Source organism: Carcharhinus amblyrhynchos, chromosome 14, assembly GCF_965287045.1.
Source record: "Carcharhinus amblyrhynchos chromosome 14, sCarAmb.v2.hapA, whole genome shotgun sequence".
NCBI classification, from domain to species: Eukaryota; Metazoa; Chordata; class Chondrichthyes; order Carcharhiniformes; family Carcharhinidae; genus Carcharhinus; species Carcharhinus amblyrhynchos.
Window position 1 is genome coordinate 76,901,512 of NC_137337.1, and position 20,807 is coordinate 76,922,318.

General features: G+C 42.4%; 1 protein-coding gene across 1 annotated transcript in view; it reads left to right on the forward strand.

The window, feature by feature from the left end:
• The first annotated feature begins 2,673 nt into the window (after positions 1-2,673).
• LOC145352797 (RAS guanyl-releasing protein 1-like) overlaps positions 2,674-20,807 on the forward strand; it is an 89,492-nt gene continuing 71,358 nt past the window's right edge. The window contains exons 1-2 of the mRNA XM_080203151.1: positions 2,674-2,921; positions 12,988-13,166. Of these exons, the coding sequence (XP_080059277.1) occupies positions 2,848-2,921; positions 12,988-13,166 (253 nt within the window). The 5' untranslated portion in view covers positions 2,674-2,847. The remainder of the gene's footprint in view (positions 2,922-12,987; positions 13,167-20,807) is intronic.

Sequence of the window (20,807 nt, forward strand, 5' to 3'; positions counted from 1 at the left end):
GTGAGATTGTTGTTGGTGCAAGTTTGATGTGCCGAATTACCTCTTTCTAATGATCCCATGTAATTTTTTTTTCCTTCAAGCTTTTAGGCTACTAAGCTTTTGCAATCAGAATTGTGGACGATGCCACATTGTATTGCCTCTAAGGAAGGTATTGTGGATTGATCAACGTTGCAATTTTACAGCTTCCTTATACCTCAGTTAACTACCTCATTGTTGAACTCAAGGCTCCAGTATATATGAAACCAAACAGACCTGCGAGCCAGTATCCTTTGATGATGGGACACAGCAGCTGACACCTAGCTGGTATTTTACTGGCACACCCATCCTGGAATTGGGCTGGGCGAGGCTCACACAACGGCATTCTCCGTTGGCTTTGGGCGGGATCTTGCAAACCTCGGGCGGGCGTGCCAGTAAAATTCCGGCCCCAGTGTCACCGGCCTCATCATTTTTGACATCTTTAACAGTGGCAACCATTCTAGGTGGAACAAATGCAGTTCCCAGATGTTACAGCGCTTACGCAAAGCCTAAAGGGACATTATTATTAATAATAGTTGCCTTTGTTTGGCGTTTTATTATACCCAAACCATCTTGTGCAATTAACCACTTCTGACGTGTTGTGATTGTTATGTAGAAAAATGAGGGAACTATTCTGCAGCAGCCACAGGAATGATCGGTAAATCTGATATTCTCTGATGGCCTAGTTTGAGGAAGGCCCATGACACTAGGAAATCTCCCTCAGCACTCATTAGTCTGTCAAACTAGATAATGAACTCAAACACTTACATGGAGCTCAAACCCATTGATAAATAATTCAAATTTTAATTCCTTCCTGACTCTCTTTCACCTGCTGTGTGTGTGGGGGGGGGGATCATAGCGAGGCCTTAATCTCCCCGAGACTTACTCCCCATCTGACTACTTTCCTTTTGGAACTTTAGACTTCTCAGGCTGAGTTTTGACCTCCTCTAATGACTGTTTTCTCATTTTTATCCTTTTCTCTTTTACTAATTTCCACCTTAAAGACCAGGCAGCACAGTTGCACAGTGATTAACACTGCTGCCTCACAGCGCCAGGGACCTGGATTCGGTTCTTGACTTGAGTCACTGTCTGTGCAGAGTCTGCAGGTCCTCCCCATGTCTGTGTGGATTTCCTCCGGGTTCTCCAGTTTTGCCCCACAGTCTGAAAGACATGCTGGTTAGGTGCATTGTCCATGCTAAATTCTCCCTCAATGTACCCGAACAGCGCTGGAGTGTGGCGACAAGGGGATTTTCACAGTAACTTCATTGCAGTGTTAATGTAAGCTTATTTGTGACACTAATAAATAAATTTAAACTTAATCTTCCACCTGTTCTACAGGTCTTGGTATGTCATCTTAGAATCCATAGAAACCCTACAGTGTAGAAGGAGACTATTCGGAACCTTACATTATTCTGATAATGATTCGGTCAATATAACAAAAAGATTTAGCATAACTTTTATCAATTGAAATACTTCAGCAAAACAAAGTATAATTCTTAACAGATATCTCTATAGTCTCAATCTAAGCAATATCCTCATAGATGTAAACTCTCTCTCCTCAGAATCAGTTAGCAAAAGCACACCAACTTATGTGAGTTGCTAGATTTCTAGCCTTTTAACACATCTGGACAGACATATGGAAAGACATCTGACTCCCATACACAGCCTCCAAAGAAAAGATCTATCTTCAAGCAGCAGAGCTCCAGAGAGAGTGAAAGAATTACTGTTCTGTCCAAATTCAATCATCAACTGCAATTTGTTTTCTCTCTGTGAACCTAGCTCCACACAGTTATATGACTTCTGTTGTCAATAAACAGAATCAGCTCCTACTCTGTAAAACCCCAAGGTAAAATATCAAAATAACAAAAGTGCATTATATCAGATCAAAACAAACCAGTAATTAGGAGCAATTATGTTTCTGCAGTAACAACAGGACTGCCAGTTGCAAAGTGGCACTGGGTTAATAGGACTGACTGCTAAAAAAATCCTGCACAAGAAACATGACACAAATACATTTCTTGAAGGCACAATATCATTATAGGGCAAACATTTTTAAAGTTTGGGAAGCCAGGAATTGTCTGTGGGCCTGAGTTAGTCTGAATTAGGTTACATTTTAAACAAAAGGAAATGTATTGTTGCTGTGTAAAGCAAATGGCCTTTTAAATATAAAAATGCAATTTTTATTTCCTTGCCAAAACAGTATAATGTTGCCTTCAAACACTAGGTCAGTAGTCTAGATATTGTGCATAACCAAACAACCTAAATATTATTTCTATTAGAACATCAGCAGCTTAACACAATGCCACCAACAGCTTCGATCGCGCCAACAAAACTTAACCCTTCTATACAGTCATTTACAAAATGCCGCTGGTATCTTTACTATGAGCTACACATTTTAATATTTCAGAATCTCTGTCAGACTCCATGAAAAATAACCATTAAAAGAACATCTACAAAATATTGACATTTATTACAGATGGCTGCGTTTCACTGATCGTAACAATCACATCGTGTGTATGGTATGAACCTCAGCCAACATTTTTAACTTTGCTTGTGGCAGCATGTTAAAAGGTGTGTTTGTCTTGTCAAACAGACTGCTTTGCATAACTGCTAAGGGGGGTAAGTCTTAGAATGACTTCTGTATCTTTCAGGCAAGCAGCTACTTCCTGGCTGGGGGCAGGGGATAATAAGATCACAGTTCTCTGGTCGGAAAGTTGCATCACTCTTAAAAATAAATTTCCTTTGAAGACAGATGTGAGAGCGGAATCAGTTGGTGTACAAGGAGCGTGAGATGAGCTCTGTCACTTTAATATCCGTGCTAGTGTACGAGCGATGAGATACCAAAAAAATGCGACATGTCAGCCTACGGAAAACATGGGAGCATTAGGGAGATTCAAAGAAATTCAGTGAGTCAAAGTTTGTTTGTATTTTTTGTCTCTTGCTGCTATTTCCTTCCCAGCGCTAAGCGTATCTTGTTTGTTAATGATCAACTTTGGATCATTTTCATGCTGCCTCGAGGTTTTGCATTTTGTCAGGGGGAATAGCATTTTGTATCTGCAGTAATATTTTTGTGGGATACCTCTCATTTTCGTCCACCAATTGAAGTTTGTAACTATTTACATCTTACATGGGAAGGTAGAAACAGAAGGAGGCTATTTCAGACCCCCTACAGACTGTTCATTTCTCAATTAAATCGTGGCTTCTCTGCATCTTAACATCTAACCCATCTCAGTTCCGTAACTGTTATTACCCTTATTGGCCAAAAATCTATCAATCTCAGTTTTACAGTTTATGTCTGAGCGAACATCTTTTTTAAGGGAGGGAATTCTAAAACATCTTGATACTCAGTTTATAAAAAGCTAATTCTGCAGAGTATTGTGTGTCTGAAAGGCTGGTCTTGGAGGTTGTGCCTATTATAGACTGAAGTCAGAATAGAAAAGTTGTAACCGACAGCCTTATCCATACAGTGCAGAAGGAGAACCTTTCGGCCCATCAAGTCTGAATCGATTCTCCGAAAGAGCATCTCACCCAGGTCGGCTCACCCGCCCTATCCCCGTAATCCCACACACATTTACCATGGCTAATCCACCTAACCCGCATATTCTTGGACTCTGGGAGAAAATCGGAGGAAACCCATGCAGACACGGGGAAAACATGCAAAATCCACACAGACTGTTGCAGAGGTCAGAATGGAACCTGGGTCCCTGGTGCTGTAAAGCAGCAGTGCTAACCACTGTGCCTTGGTGCCACCCATTATTAGAGCAATCTTTTCAAGATATTAAATTTTAAATTGATTTTAGAAATGCCTAAACTGCAAATGACTTGTCCCAGTTCCCCCCACCCCACAAAATGGAGACAAGAGGGAGTTTGCCCATTTACAGATAGGGGAACTGTGGATTTGAGTCGTGGGGAGTTGCACTCTGATACTGTACTTCTTTGTACCTTTTTATCCTTAAATCCTATACTTTTATCCTTAGAGTGAAACGGTGGCACAGTGTTAGTATTGCTGCCTCACAGCGCCAGGGACCCGGGCTCGATCCCGGCTTGGATGACTGTATGTGCAGAGTTTGCACTTCTTCTCTGTGTCTGCATGGGTTTCCTCCAGATGTTCTAGTTTTCTCCCACAGTCCAAAAATGTGTGGGTCAGTGGATTGGCTTTGCTAAAATTGACCCTCGTGTCAGGGGCATTAGCGGCGTGAATGTGTGGGGTTTTCAGGATGAGGTGTAGGTGGGATTGTGGTCGGTGCAGACTCAATATTAAACATACATTAAAAAAACTAACTCTATCTTAAATTCTACAAAAAATCTTGTGACTCTGTAACTCCATTTGCTGATTTTTGTAAACTTTATGAATAGATACCATTGGATAATTATTCCAGAATCTTAAGGTTCAATGTTTGTTTGGTGTATCGCAATAGTAGGAGGTATTGAATTGACCTGAATTTTTATAGCATCATAGAGCAACAATTTTAATGTTGCAATCAGAATTCATCCTTCATTTCCAAAACAAAAGTCATCCTGCTAAACTTGTTTTGTGGTTTCACTTTTCCTGGCTGTGTTGTGAATGATGTCCATAGTGCCTCCCTGAAATCTTAACTAGCATCTGAGTTTCACAAACAGCACATTCCTCCACAAGTTTGATTTGATTTGATTTGATTTATTATTGTCACATGTATTACTACACAGTCAAAAGTATTGTTTCTCATGTGCTATACAAAGCATACCATTCATTGAGAAGGAAAGGAGAGAGTGCAGAATATAGTGTTACAGTCATAGCTAGGGTGCAGAGAAAGATCAACTTAATGCAAGATAGGGCCATTCAAAAGTCTGATGGCAGCAGGGAAGAAACTGTTCTGGAGTTGGTTGGTATGTGACCTCAGACTTTTGTATCTTTTTCCCAATGGAAGAAGGTGGAAGTGAGAATGTCCGGTGTGCGTAAGGTCCTTAATTATGCTGGCTGCTTTGCTGAGGCAGCAGGAAGTGTAGACAAAGTCAATGGATGGGAGGTTGGTTTGCGTGATGGATTGGGCTACATTCACGACCTTTTGTAGTTTCTTGCAGTCTTAGGCAGAGCAGGAGTCATACCAAGCTGTGATACAACCAGAAAGAATGTTTCTATGGTGCATCTGTAAAAGTTGGTGAGAATCGTAGCTGACATGCCAAATTTCCTGAGTCTTCTAAGAAAGTAGAGGCGTTGGTGGGCTTTCTTAACTGTAGTGTTGGCATGGGGAGACCAGGACAGGTTGTTGGTGACCTGGGCACCTAAAAACATGAAGTTCTCAAGTCTTTCTACTTCTACAAGGGGACAAGGATCTAGGTTTAAGATTTTGGGCAGAGGAAATGTGAGGAATAAGGTGAGGTCTAGTGACTTGGAACGCACCACCCACGAGGGTGGTAGAAGTAGACGTGATCAATAATTTCAGAAGGAAATTGGATGATCAGTTGAAGGAAAGGATCTGGCAGAGTTATGAGAATAAAGTGGAGGAATAAGGCAAACTGGACAGCTACGTGAAGAGCCTGCATGGACTCGATGGATGGCCTCCTTCTGTGCTATAAATGGCATCCAGAGAATGGTGATGGTTTGGAATGTGCTGCCTGGATTGCCTCATATTCTTTAAGAAGTACCTGGGTGAGCACTTGGCATGGCGTAACATTCTGCTATGAGGTGCTCCTTTGCACAATTCTGCAAACAACATCAATGGGAAATGTGAGCTATGTCTTCAATAAACGCTTACTTAAAATTATATCAATGGGTTCCTTATCCTCCAGTACGTTTGCCGAAGTTTGATGCCTGCAAGTGGAGGTCTCGCGGTGCAAATGCCAACAAGAGTTTAGTTTTTAGTTTTAATCCTAGGAATGTCCAAACTGTGACTGACAGAAACAATGAAGACAAACTGAGAGTAGAAGTTAGAGAAGAGATTGCGATCAGTGGAAAAAGCTTGTTATTGGGGACAGTGACAACTTGAATTTTGTAAAGATGTGTTCTCAGTCCTGCTGTTGACATCATTTCCAAAGATCTGGAGGAAGCTGCATTTTGCATTGCCATGCGATAATACATATAAAAGTGGCATTCACAGCAGACCTGGACCAATTAGGTAGATGGACTGAGAAACCATGTTGGTCAGGTGGGATTGGAGATGGGTGAGAAATTAGCTTTTGGCTTTATGGAGGGTATTTACCAAGTTCTATCCTTCCATTATCAAAGACATTCTAACAGTGTACTCATCCTTATGTTATAAAAATGCAGAATCATAGGATCGCTACAGTGCAGAAGGAAGCCATTTGGCCCATCAAGTTCTGCACCACCCACAATCCCACCCAGGCACTACTCCTGTAACTCCACACATTTACTCTGCTAATTCCCCAATACTAGGGTTAATTTAGCATGTCCAATCAATCTAACCCACGTATCTCTGGACTGTGGGAGGAAATTGGAGCGCCTGGAGGAAACCCATGTTGACATGGGGAGAATGGTGGCACAGTGGTTAGTTCTGTTGCCTCACAGCACCAGGGACCCAGATTTAGTTCCAGCCTTGGGTCACTGTCTGTGTGGAGTTTGCATGTTCTCCTCGCGTTTGTGTGTGTTTCCTCCGGGTGCTCCAGTTTCCTCCTACATTCCAAAGATGTGCAGGTTAGGTGAATTAAGCCAGGTAGCCTCTTTCTGCACTGTAGGGATTCTATGGTTTTAAATGAATTTGTTTTAAAATGAAGATGGAAAATGCTGGAAATACTCAGCAGTTTAGCAGCATCTGTAGAGAGAGAAACAGATCTAATATTTCAGGCTGATGACCTTTCATCAAATTGGTCACTGACCTGAAAAGATAACTCTATTTTGAGGGTGGCACAGTGGTTAGCACTGCAGCCTCACAGCGCCAAGGACCCAGGTTCGATTCCTGGCTTGGGTCACTGTCTGTGCAGTGTCTGCACGTTCTCCCCGTGTCTGGTTTCCTCCCGCAGCCCAGAAGATGTGCTGGTTAGGTGCATTGGCTGTGCTAAATTCTCCCTCAGTGTATCAGAATAGGCACTGGAGTGTGGTGACTAGGGGATTTTCACAATAACATCATTGTAAAGTAAGCCTACTTCAGGCCTAATAAAATAAGCTAAATCTATTTCTCACTCCATACGTGTTGCCTGACCTGCTGAGTATTTCTAGCAGTTTCATAGAATCTGACAGTGCCATTCGGCCCATCAAGTCTGCACCTGCCACAAACCCAGCCGGGCCTCATCCCCATAACCCCATGCATTTACCCTAGCTGGTCCCCCTAACACTAAGGGACAATCTAGCATGGCCAATCCACCTAACCCGCACATCTTTAGAGCATGGGAGGAAACCGGGGCACCCAGAGAAACCCATGCACACGTGGGGAGAACTATGCTCAGACGGTGACCCAAGCCGTGAGTCAAACCTGGATCCCTGGCACTGTGAGGCAGCAGTGGTAACCACTGTGTCACCATGCCAGTTTCCAATTTCCAGCATCTGCAGTGTGTCACTGTTGTATGAATGAAATTGTTTTCACTGGAGATTAAATATGGAAGCATCAGGTAAGATTTTCAAGCCTCCCAACTGTGTGTTTCTCATGGTGGGAGACAACACACCATTCACTGGTGGTAGGATTTTCTGATCCTATCGCCGTCAATGGGATTTTCCAGTCAATCAACCCCATGCCACTGGGAATCCCAGCTGTTGGCGGGATTGGGAGATCTGAAGGGCTGGAAAGTTCCAGCCAATGTGGACAAAAACAAACATTTAACTTGTTCTGCTGCACAGAATTGCATGGCAAAATTAACAATTACCTCGCGAATAGGGATCTGTGGATAGACTCTCGGTGATAGTAATTACTGCTCCATCACTTAACCCCTTTTAAAAAAAAATGATCTGGGCATCTGCAATGATTGAAACTGAAAAACACAAAAATAAATGTAGATAAAGATAGAAAAGCTCCAATCAACTAGAAGGTTTTAGTGGTTGTTAACTTCATACGATAATTTTGGATGAGGAAGGCTACTTGCTTCATCTTGATGCACTCATCCAGAAAAATTGTAATATTGCACATTGTAGAAACAATTTTAGAAAAATTGATTTGTGTTTTTATCTCCATTGCTATAGTTGGAAGTTTATCTATGTTGGTCACTCGTTGTATGAAAATGAATTTCCTGATATCTATCCTAAAATTTCCCCTTTGCCAGTTTAAACCTGCGCTAATTAGATTTCAGCTTTCATTGTTTAGCCCACTTGCATATCTCTCAACCATTATCACTACTGCCTCACAGCACCAGGGACCCGAGTTCGATTCCAGCCTCAGGTCATTGTCTGTGTGGAGTCTGCACATTCTCCCCATGTCTGCGTAGGTTTCCTCCCACTGTCTGGAAGATATGCTGGTTAGGTGCTTTGGCCATGCCAAATTCTCCCCCAATGTACCCAAACAGATGCCGGAGTGTGGCGACTTGGGGATTTTCACAGTAACTTCATTACAGTGTTAATGTAAGTCTACTGGTGACACTAATAAATAAAGTTAAACTTAAAATGTTCTGGTTAGATGCATTGGCTGAGGTAAATTCTCCCTCAGTGTTCCCAAACAGACGCCAGAGTGTTGCGAATAGGGGATTTACACAGTAACTTCATTGCAGTGTTAATGTCTACTTCTGACACTAATGAATAAACTTTAACTTTATATCACGTCCACTGCATTTTATATTTTCTGAGCTACTATTTCCAATTCAACTGCCCTTGGATGTTTAGGACAACTGCAAGTACGATCACTTTTCATTAAGTTGATGAATCCAGGTCATTTATATAGATTAGATTGGCACCAGCATTGAGAGCCGGTGCACCACCCCCCAACTGAGTCGGAACTCATTTAATGAATATTTTTTCCATATTCTCAAACACATGATAGGGTTTACTGTGAACCTGTGCGAGACATCTCCAATGCTGGTGGACATATAAGAAGGTTGAAGAGCTGAAAGAGGTTATAAAGAGGCGATGAGGCCATGGAGAGTTTTAAAAGCAAAGATCAGAATTATAAAACCCCGTGTAATTTTAATTGTTCACTCGTTTCAAATTTAACTCCTTTAAAATTATATATAAATATATAGTTCCTGGCCCTCACAGATCCTGATCATCTTTATCACCTTGTGAGCCTCCAGCAATGGTGAATCTTCTGTTTCCCAGATTGTTTACGGATACCAGAACAAGACAAACTTTTCCTCTTATAGATTTCTTGCCATACCCGGCTAGAAGGTCACAGGAACCTCTAAAGTCTCTTGCCAATGATATCAGCTTGTCATAAGTTGAGAGTATGGGTTAAACAAATACCTCGATTGGTTGTTGATTATCACCAGGGAACAGGCACAAACTTGCAGAAGCTTTGTGTGAATAAGCAAATTGGGTCAAGTCCAGGGCATTGCACATAACCTGAGAAAGAAATTGACGATGAACCTGTGTTGTTTTCACCTTATCTTATTCTATACATTGATACTTATCTACTGTTTCTCTCATTCCCCCATCCACTTCCACAGGAAATCAATTCAGCACTAACTTTAATAAATCAGCAATTGGACATAAAAATTATGGAATCTTACAGTGTAGAAGGAGGCCACTTGGCCCATTGAGTCAGTACTGACCATAATCCCACCCAGGCTCCATCCCCATGCATTTACCTTAGCGAGTCCCCCTGCCATTAAAGAGCTATTTAGCATGGCCAATCCACCTAACCCGCACATCTTTGGACTGTGGGAGGAAACCAGAGCACCCAGAGGAAACCCACACAGACACAAAAGAACGTGCAGGCTCCACACAGACAGTGACCCAAGCCGGGAGTTGAACCTGGCCCCTGGTGCTGTGAGGTAGCAGTGTTAATCACTGTGCCACTGTACTGCCACTCTTGTGGAGCAATATGTCATGTCCCTGCCTCTGAGCCAGAAGCTCAGGGTTCGAGTCCCAGTCCAGGACTTATTGGCCAAGGAAGGTGCATTCAAAACGCAGCCAAACAGGTTGAGTGTCCACCTACAAAATCCTTCCAACATGTCAATGGCTGGCACTAAGAGTGGGAGAGACTCCTGGTCAGTCATGTTTGATACGAAGTGATGTCCTTCAAGCTATAAGCCTCTGGGGAGAGACTGGCAATCTGTTCCAGGGAAGAAAAATCACTATGGGAACAGATGAATGTCTGCCTCATGCACCACTAGGTACTGGAAGAGAAACAACAACTTGTAGAAGTCACTGGCGTTTAATGCAGCTTTCTGTGTTCCGATTGGGAACAGCACTGCTCCTGGTGTTTGACTAACAGGGTAAAAAACGTGGCTTAAACCCAAAACATTGACTTTTGTGGAAGAGAAACACCATTGACAGAATGTAACACTTTGCCACTAATCTCCTCTGGATGATCTCAATACTCGAGTAATTTCAGCTCTGTTCACTTTGCGTTGCAGCCATGTGCCTTGGTCTTAATTTTGACCCATGTTGCCCACCCTCTAGATGGGTCTCCAGGAATTTAAGACAAATCTCTAGGACACTGCTTACAGCTACTCTGGAGAAATGGTCCCGGCATTAAAAAAAACAACTTTTTTTTCCACTTTCATTTCTCAGTTGTGAGAATGATGGAGAGGGTAAAATCAGCAGGTGGACAGTCAATAAATGTCCAATCTGGTACCAGTCTCCTCACTTTTCAAATAGAATGGGAGGTGATGTGTGACTGGGGGATGAATGTTGCAGGCAGTGCCATGGTGGAATCTGGAGGCAAGGTGGCCACACCTTGTAGGGGTTTTTCCAATCAGAGTTGGCAACCCTAGTTTCAGCAGCAGTGATGTACAACAAATGAGGAAGATCCCACCCACATGCATCGCCCCCACCCCCACATGCACTACCCTGTGGTTTACAAAGTCCACCTTGGAAATGCAAATCACAGTGTGTGCAAGCTGAACTCACCCACACAAAGTAGTTTACACGTTACTGGTCTGAACTTTTCGAACCAGGGTGGAAAGCTCTGTGTTGAGAAATAAAGGGTCACTGTTGGAACATTTTCTATGCACGTTAAACCACTACTTCCCCAACTCTGCAACATTCTCCAGCCCCCTAATATCTGCACTCATAGAATTATAGACTCCCTACAGTACAGAAGGAGGCCATTCAGCCTGTCAAGTCTGTACCGATCACAATCCCACCCAGGACCTACTCTCGTAACCCCACACGTTTACGCTACCAATCCTCCTGACACTAGGGTCAATTTAGCATGGCCAATCAAAATAACTCACACGTGTTTAGACTATGTGAGGGAGTTGGAGCTTCCGGAGAAACCCTCACAGACACAGGGAGAAAGTGCAAACTCCTCATAGACAGTGACCCGAGGCTGGGATTGAACCTGAGACCCTGGTGCTGTGTGACAACAGTGCTAACCATTTGGCCACTGTGCTTCAGCTGTCAAGGCCTGAAGCAACTGAATTTCCTCTGCAAACCTTTCCAACTCTCCCTTTCACCTTTTAAGATGCTCCTGGGAAGCTACCTGTCTGACCAAGAGTGTGACCATCTGCTTTGATATCACCCTATGTGGCTTACTGTGTTCCAAAACTTTCCCCTGAATCATTATGGAAATATTATGTCAAAGTTAAATACAAACACATGCACTTTTTTTTGGGTGGCTGTTTTTGAAACATTCAACCTAAAACATTTATTTACTTTTACAAGAAAGCAACGGTCTATAGGATCTGGAAACCCAAAATGAAAAATATTGGAAATGCTTAACACATCAGGGAGAATCCATGAAAGAAAAATGACTGTCAGCAGTGATGGTGTTAAATCTGTTTCTCTGTCCACAGAAACCATCTGATCCTCTCAGCACTCTCAGCTTCTTATGTTTTTTATTTGTTATTTACTTGTTGCATTTTTAAGGACAGTACAGAAAAGAAACACAGCACAGAATCTCTAATATTCTAAATATAATTACAATGGCAGGCACAGATAAAACAGCATTTCTCAGTTTTAGTATGCATCTCTAATGCTAAAGCTACAGCTATAGACACTATTAGCTGTCAATTTCTAAAATGACTGGAAGCTAATTAAGAAATGCACAACGTCCCCTCCAGAAGTGGTTCCGCATGAGCGAATGTCTCCCACTTGAGGTCGAAAATTCAATTCTGCAGTCATCATTTATCCACACCATTAAAAGATAGCCATTGATGACAAAAACACTTCCCAGATGAAGTAAAATATTTTGTAATTAAGTTAATGATTTACATGTAGGCTTCACCCACTTCCCCCATGATCAGGGCTATGTACTTTACATCCTGATGAACATTGGCTAAAATTTCTAAATCTCAACTTTGGAAGCTTGCAGGTAAGTTAGAATTTTATTGATTTTTAAAATTAAAATCTTGGTTGTTCATGTAAACTACATTTTCTGAATTCCTTTGGTGTCGGAATGGTACCAGTAAATTCCTGTTCTGTTTGTAGAAAATAAGGCTGTCTGTGAATTTTTTAAAAAGTGGCATTTGAATAGTGTATCTCTGGCATCTTATGCAACAATATTAATTACCAGGATTTCAGCTTAGGATAATGGGGTGTGATATTCAGATAGGTTGTAACATTCAGCTTCATGCCACGGATCATTTACATCAAAAGTCTGCAATAAATTGATCAAGCATTTTATTCAAATCATCAGTAAATAAGTGTCTCTGTTATATGCACTGTTATTGTGAGACAGAGCTTCCTATCTCTTCCATGGTCAGTTGATTTCAAACAACATGCTTGTGTTCACAGGCTACAGTGAACTTTTTTTTTGAGACAGTTTGAATTTGCATATGAAATACAGCCTCCACAATGTGTGTTATTTGCTTCAGTCGCCAATGGATGATGGCTCCTACCAGTCCACCTCGAGGGGGTTTTGCTTTCATACTCTGTGTTCTGCCCTGATGGTATACTCATGTGAGATTCAGCTGAGCATCTGACACTTCTCCAACTGCTGTTTCATCTTCCAGGAAACCCCAGCAAGAATGCACAGACCTTAAAGTTGCCACTGTTTTTAGGCAGAGAAACTGCGGTGTATCCAGCCTAAACCTTGCTCAGATCAATCGAGTGAGCGTAATGATGTCCCTGGGACAGCTAGCCAAGGGGGCTAGCTTAGATGACCTAATCGATACCTGCATTGATTCCTTTGGTAAGATTTACTTTTCTTTCTATGGGGCACATTCTTCACCATGGATGGAAACCTTATCAATAGGGCTTTTCCCTTGACAACAGCTACCTTTCATTTAACAACAGTTTATCATTTTATGGAGTTTCTTTCTTTAATAAGTGTGTTTTTATTTTGTTATTTTTGGAACTACAAATGCATGTTTTGGAAGGTTTTATCTCAGTTATCTGAATCAAGTGCCCATCACGAACAATAATTTATGTGGAACAACCGTAAAGGCTTATAAAATATAATTTCAGATAAGGTTTTGCTGTGGACAATCTGAAAGCTATCACAGCTGGTGAACACAGATTACAGAGTGTGGCTATAATATGGGCTTTGTTAGAAAATAAATTCAACCTTGGACAAAATGTTTAATTGCATGAATGCATGAACAAAAATCATTGTTTGATTTCAATTAAGAGGAATGCTCAAAGAAAAAAATAAATCTTTAAAACATCAGAATAATCAGTTCCGGTCATTTCCCCACATTCAGAGAAATACTTCTTCTGGTTATTCCTTCTGTGCTACCGCGTTCTCAGGAATTATTTTTGATATGATGGGCTGTAATTGAGCGTTTGTGATAATGAGCTCCAACAATTTGTCTTGCCTGAGCTCTGTGAGGGGAATGAATTCTGCCACATTACTGAGGGAAGTGGATGGAAACTGATCCTGCTCACTAATGAATTTGCACATGCTTGTCTTTCTGTATGTAACGTACCTGGATCAAGGGAGAAAGGTTGATCAGACGTGTGCCACCAGACAGAGTACACACACATGCACACACAGACTAGCTTACAGAGATCTTTCACAAGTATTTTGCAGAGCTCTGTCAATTTAAGCAACTTCCTGTCGGGGTTAATAATGGGTTAGCCCTAAATAGATTGGCAGCTAAAGGAAAAAACACGCACACATAAATAATTATCAAACACCTTGTCCATACATCTTCTGCAGGGAAGTGTAAAGCCGTATGTTTCTACTAGCTTCAGTTTAATGGATATTAAGCTTTGAATCTTTTGTGAGAACACTAACAGGAACACATTAATTGTTTCTGACTTAGTTGATCAACTTAGTTGTCCTTGAAAGACACACAATGAGTTCTAGACATTCTCTCTTATTTGAATGTTCTTTTTCAAGACAACACTCCCTTAGGGTGCCTCTAGACAATCCCTTCAGTGTCGGATAATACTTCCTAGTGTCACTGGTTATAAGTAACATGGGTGTCAACATCTAGTATAGGGTTTGGATTACAACTCCGGGGCTCAGAAATAATCCCAAATAGCTGGTGTATCTTAATATCGCGTGACAGTCCAGTCAAGAAATGGAAAACACAATCTCACTGTTACTGAGTTATGTTATTTCAAGCTTCTCGCTATATCAATCCTGTTTCTTGGTACTCTATTTTTGCTATGCATGTATAAAGTTAAAGAGAAGTTGTTTTATGCAACCCTCTCAGTTTAATGAAGAATTTCCTTCAGCCTTACACATCAGGGCGGAATTTTCTGGACCCATCGTAGCTAGAAAATGCAGCCAGTCGTTCAAAAGTTCACTTTGGAGGCTCAGGAAAATCCTGTGGGTGGAAAGGGCTGTAAACTTGCACCCAAAACATACTTGGCATGTTAAATTATTTCACTGCTTGATAGACTCCAATCTACTTACACAGCACAATGCAAAGCAGCATCAAGATTATTACTACCCGCATTGCTGTACATTTCCCCGTACTGCTTGTGTTGACATATTTACCATTTCTCTATTCTGCTCAGACTGCATTACAGGGTGCATGAGACAAAATCGAATTTCTGCCCAGCCAGAATGTTCAAGTTGCTAGCTAGTATCTGATTGTAACCAAAAGAGAAAATGCTGGAAAATCTCAGCAGGTTTGGCAGCATCTGTAAAGAGAGAAAAGCTTTGACAAAGGGTCACCTGGACTCGAACCATCAGCTCTTTTCCCTCCTTATTGATGCTGCCAGACCTAATGAGGTTTTCCAGCATTTTCTCTTTTGATTTCAGATTCCAGCATCCGCAGTAATTTGCTGGTTGTAACGCAACTGGAATAGTAAGGATACCAGCCGTGAACTACTTATAAGAAGCAAACAGTTTTCAATGTCATTTTCAAAGCGTCCTTGGGATGTAAGATGAGCAACGTAGCAAGTTTTCTGCTTGAGTGACAGCTGCCACTGTCGCCGAGATTGTTTGCCCTGGATCTGAAATTACTTCTCTTTATGATGGTTGCAGTCTTGGGGAAAGCCATCCTTCTCTAATCTCCCTTTCAGATCAGACAGCTGTCATGTTATTCCAGCCATCTGTGACCATCATCTCAGCTACAAACGGCTGATAGAACCATCATTTGCTTCTGATGCTGGGAATTGGGGCTTGCTCAATGCAGAGAAAAGAGTCAGCCTGCAATACACAGCAAACATCCAATGCTGGGTGGTCACACCATTATAACTTACCAGAGGGGATGCTCGCTGTCCATTTAAGGACCTCGATTGGTGCTGGGATGAATAAGGCTGTCCATGAGCCTTTTTGCCCTGGACTTTATCAGGTCAGAGGCAGGAAGGTGGCTGAGTTTCCACCTGGAGCCCTCCCATCGCATTAAATACAACCCCTTCCCACCCCACATCCAAACTTGCGCAGCTGCCTCACAGCGCCAGGGACCTGGGTTCGATTCCCGGCTTGGGTCACTGTCTGTGTGGAGTTTGCACATTCTCCCCATGTCTGAGTGGGTTTTGTCCGCATGCCCCGGTTTCCTCCCACGCTCCAAAGATGTGCAGGTTAGGTGGATTGGCTGTGCTAAATTGTCCCTTAGTGTCAGGGGGACTAGCAGGGTAAATATGTGGAGTTATGGGAATAGGGCCTGGGTGGGATTGTTGTTGGTGCGGACTCGATGGGCCAGATGGGCAGCATGGTGGCATGGTTAGCATTGCTGCTTCACAGCGCCAGGGACCTGGGTTCGATTCCCAGCTTGGGTCACTGTCTGTGTCTTTGCACATTCTCCCCGTGCCTGTGTGGGTTTCCTCCGGGTGCTCCAGTTTCCTCCCACATTCTGAAGGACATGCTGGTTGGGCGAATTGATCCAAACAGGCGCCGCACTGTGGCCACTGGGGGAATTTCACAGTAACTCCATTGCACTGTTAACGTAAGCCTTACTTGTGACTAATAAATAAACTTTAACTTTCTGCACTGTGGGGATTCTATGATTAAACTCTACCTTGGCAGTCAGCCCAACAGGCGTATGCTGGTTTTTATGCTCCACGCAAGCCTCCTCCCACTTAATTTTCTTTTGCCACTTTGCCTCATACTCCTGTACTTTCTTTTTCACCCTCTTTTGTGTATCAAACCTCCCTTTCCATCCCTCATTGGCATCTGCGTGCTGTGTTCATGTGACAGCAGGTTCCACAGTCCCAAGACAACCTATGTGAAGGAAATTCTTTATTTGATTGGTTTGCAGCTATTTTAAATTTAGCTCCCTCTTTCAGGACTAACCCACCAGTGGAGACCATGGCCGGAATTTTCTGGTCCTGTGTGAAGCAGTGCTTGGGAGTGGGGGTAGGGTGGTGGGGGGGGGGCAGAAAACTCGGAGAGTAGCCATTGCGGAACTGGAAAGCCTGACCCAATTTCTCCACATTTACCCGATTGAATTCCAACATCATTTTGAAGATTCCTTCTGGGTCTCCTCTTGTGCTGTATTATTCCATGACTCCCCATCAGGTAGCCAATCTACAACATGTTTCTATAAGATCGCCTTAATCCTGACACTCTACCAATGCCCATCTGGAAATACATTCTAGATCATGGAAGGGAAGCACAATGGCGCAATGGCTAGCACTGCTGCATCACAGCGTTGGCTTTGGGTGACTGTCCGTGTGGAGTCTGCACATTTTGCACAGCGATGGTCAAGTTGCTAGCTTATATCTGGTTGTAATGCCATTTGTATAGTACAAGTTTATCAGTCGTGAACTACTTATAAGAAGTACACTGTTTTCAATGTCATTTTCAAAGTGCTCTGGTTTCTTCCCACAGTCCAAAGATGTGTGGGTTAGGTTGATTGGCCATGTTAATTTGTCCCTTAGTGTCAGGGGAATTAGCATGTTAATATATGGGGATACGGCCTGGATAGGCTTGTTGGGCTGCATAGCCACCTTCTCCACTGTAGGGATTCTATGATGATGTAAAATCAACATTTTTCGAAACAACAAACACTAGGTAGGATTTATTGCCTAACCCGCTGTGTATCTCATGGCACCAGGAGGTGGCCCTTGATTGGCTGGCTGCAGGGTCTTCTGGTCCTGTCACTGTCAACAGGATTTCCCTTTGAATGCACCCTATGCCACCATGAAATCTGTGGCATGGGTGCACCGCAGCGGGACTGGAAGATCCCCGAAAGTTCCAGCCGTTCTCTTCACCTTTCTTCCGGAACTTTTGTTGTTTCTTAAATCTATTACTCTTTCCCCATGGTTCATTACTCAGTTACATGCTGTCAATGTTGAGAGCATCCTTATAAATCTTTCCTACACTTCCTCCAGTGTTTCAATATCTCACACTTCTGTATGGCATTGTTTAATTACGTTACAAGCTCGTGCTTTCGAATTCTAGTTCAATTGTTTCTAGATCTGTCCTCCTAAAGTCAAGTATGTGTAGAAAAGAAAAAAAATACATTTAATATGGGGCAAATAGCCCTGCTTAGCTTTAAAGAAGAATAGGGAGATACCCCGAATATAATGAAATTAAGAATACAGAATGCTGGAAGTGCGCAACAGATCCTCAACTTACTCAATAATTGTAAGTCTTTTCTCTTCAAACCACCATATCAATTATTTTGCTTCCATCATTGAACTGATAAAGTCTAATTAATATTACACCACACTAAGATGCACTCAGGACAGTCTGTGATAAATGTCTAAACAGCTTTGGCATGACCTTGAGTCATATTGTTTTGATTGACAAAGACTGGCTAACATCACCCTCTTGCTCAAATATTACAAAGCTTGAGGTTTATACTTGTTCTGTTTGAAGCTGCAGTTCCTTCAAGCAGAGACGATAATGTCTCCCAAGTCATGATTCTACTGTTAACAAGCACTAAACTACCGTGGGTGTGATTTATGGATAATTGCTTCTGCCGATATTTTATAATATCCGAGACTGCCTTGCAATACATTGTCAGGTTGGAGAACAAGTGTTAGGTTTCAGAAAGGCTTAGGGTCTGTGTATGACACAAAGGCCTTATGATTAAGGCCAAGACTGCAAGAAGCTACAAGGGGTTGTGTATGTACCTCAATCCATCACGCAAACCTGCTTCCCAGCCATTGACTCTGTCTACATTTCCCACTGCCTTGGCAAAGCAGCCAACATAATTAAGGATGCCAGGCACCCCGGACATTCTCTCTTCCATCAGAAAAAAGATACAAAAGTCTGAGGACAGGTACCAACCAACTCAAGAACAGCTTCTTTCCTGCTGCTGTCAGACTTTTGAATGGACCTACCTCGCATTAAGTTGATTCTTTCTCTACATCCTGGCTATGACTGTAACAACACATTCTGCAACTCTCACCATTCCTTCTCTATTAATGGTATGCTCTGTCTATATAGGGCGCAAGACATAATACTTTTCACTGTACGCTAATATTTTGACAATAATAAATCAAGTCAAAATCATATCAGGAATTTGTACAACCCTGAAAGATTATAAATCACACTTTATAAATCACCTTGAAACATGTAGATTTAAAAATGAATATATTCCCCGAAAGGAGATGTTAAGAGTGCTTGCAGATGATGAGGCCCTACTTGATAGTGCGGCACGGTGGCACAGTGGTTAGCACTGCTGCTTCACAGTGCCAGAGACCAGGTTCGATTCTGGTCTTGGATGGCAGTATGAAGGTTTCACGTTCTCTCTGTGTGGGTTTCCTCCAGGTGCTCCAGTTTCCTCCCACACAGTCTGAAAGACGTGCTGTTTAGGGTGCGTTGGCCATGCTAAATTCTCTCTCAGTGTGGCGACTGGGGGATTTTCACAGTAACTTCATTGCAGTGTTAATGTCAGCCTACTTGTTACAGTAATAAATAAACCTTAACTTTAACATTAGAAATGCTATCCTGGACCTCTGGATTACTAGTTCAGTAGGACTACAACTGCCTTCCGTTACATGGATAATAAATAGATCAAATAGCAGACTAAAGAATATAATGGCAATGTTGAAACACAAAAGGTTTGTAGCACAGGATGAGGCCATTTGGCCCGATGTGCCTATGCTGACTGAGAAAAAGCCATTCAACCTAATCCTGCTTTGCAGTTTTGGGCTCCATAACACTGAGGTTCCAGCAGTTTAAATGCATATCCATGTTATAAATGCAATCTATCACGCAAACCAGCCTCCCATCATTGACTCTGTCTACACTTCCCTCTGCCTCAGCAAAGCAGCCAATATAATTAAGGACCCCAGGCACCCCAGACATTCACCTTCTTCGATCGGGAAAAAGATACAAAAGTCTGAGATTGCGTACTGACCAACTCAAAACAGCCTCTTCCCTGCTGCCGTCAGACTTTTGAATGGACCTACCTCACATTAAGTTGATCTTTCTCTACACCCTAGCTATGACTGGAACACTACATTCAGCACCCTCTACTTTCCTTTTCTATGAATGGTATGCTGTGTCTGTATAGCGCGCAAGAAACAATAATTTTCACTGTATATTAATACATGTGACAATAATAAATCATATCACTGTGCATTTCTCTCTCTCTCTCAGCCTTCAGGCAGTAAATTCCAGGTCCTCACTACCCTCTGAGTGAAAGAACATTCTCAATGGGAGGGGCTGGTTAGCTCAGTTCAAGGACTATCATGCGGATCAAATTAACAGCAGCAACACAGGTTCAATTCCTGTTCCTGTCGATTCATGGCCTGTGTCCAACAGACCAACCGATCGTTAAAGAAAATAACCACACTTTACCGTATTGAAGCAAATAATCACCAAAAGATTTGTTCTTGGAGCAGAGAGAACTGAAGATTTACTGGAGCATGAATTAAGGTTTATTTATTAGTATCACAAGTAGACTTACATTAACACTGCAATGAAGTTACTCTGAAAATCCCCTAGTTGCCACACTCCGGTGCCTGTTCGGGTACACTGAGGGAGAATTTAGCATGGCCAATACACCTAACCAACATATGTCTTTGGAGTGTGGGAGGAAACCGGAACACCCGGAGGAAACACATGCAGACACGGAGAGAAAGTGCAAATTCTACACAGACAGTGGCCCAAGCCGGGAATTGAACCTGGGTCCCTGGCGCTGTGAGACAGCAGTGCTAACCACTGTGCTACTCTGCCAACCCCATTGAATCTTTATTTGATAAACTGACTAATTAATAGTTTCAAGTTATTGGAGCAGTTGTCACAAACTGATTTGAAGCCATTAATTATAGAATCTAGAGTGGAGAAGGAGACCATTTGGCCCATCGAACCTGATCCGACAACAATCCCACCCAGGTCCTATCCCCCGCAACCTCACATATTTACTCTCCTAATCCCCCGACACTCGGGGGCAATTTATCACAGCCACTCAACCTAACCTGCATATCTTTGGACAGATGATTTGTCAGAATCATTCTAGTCATGTTGGTAGGGAAG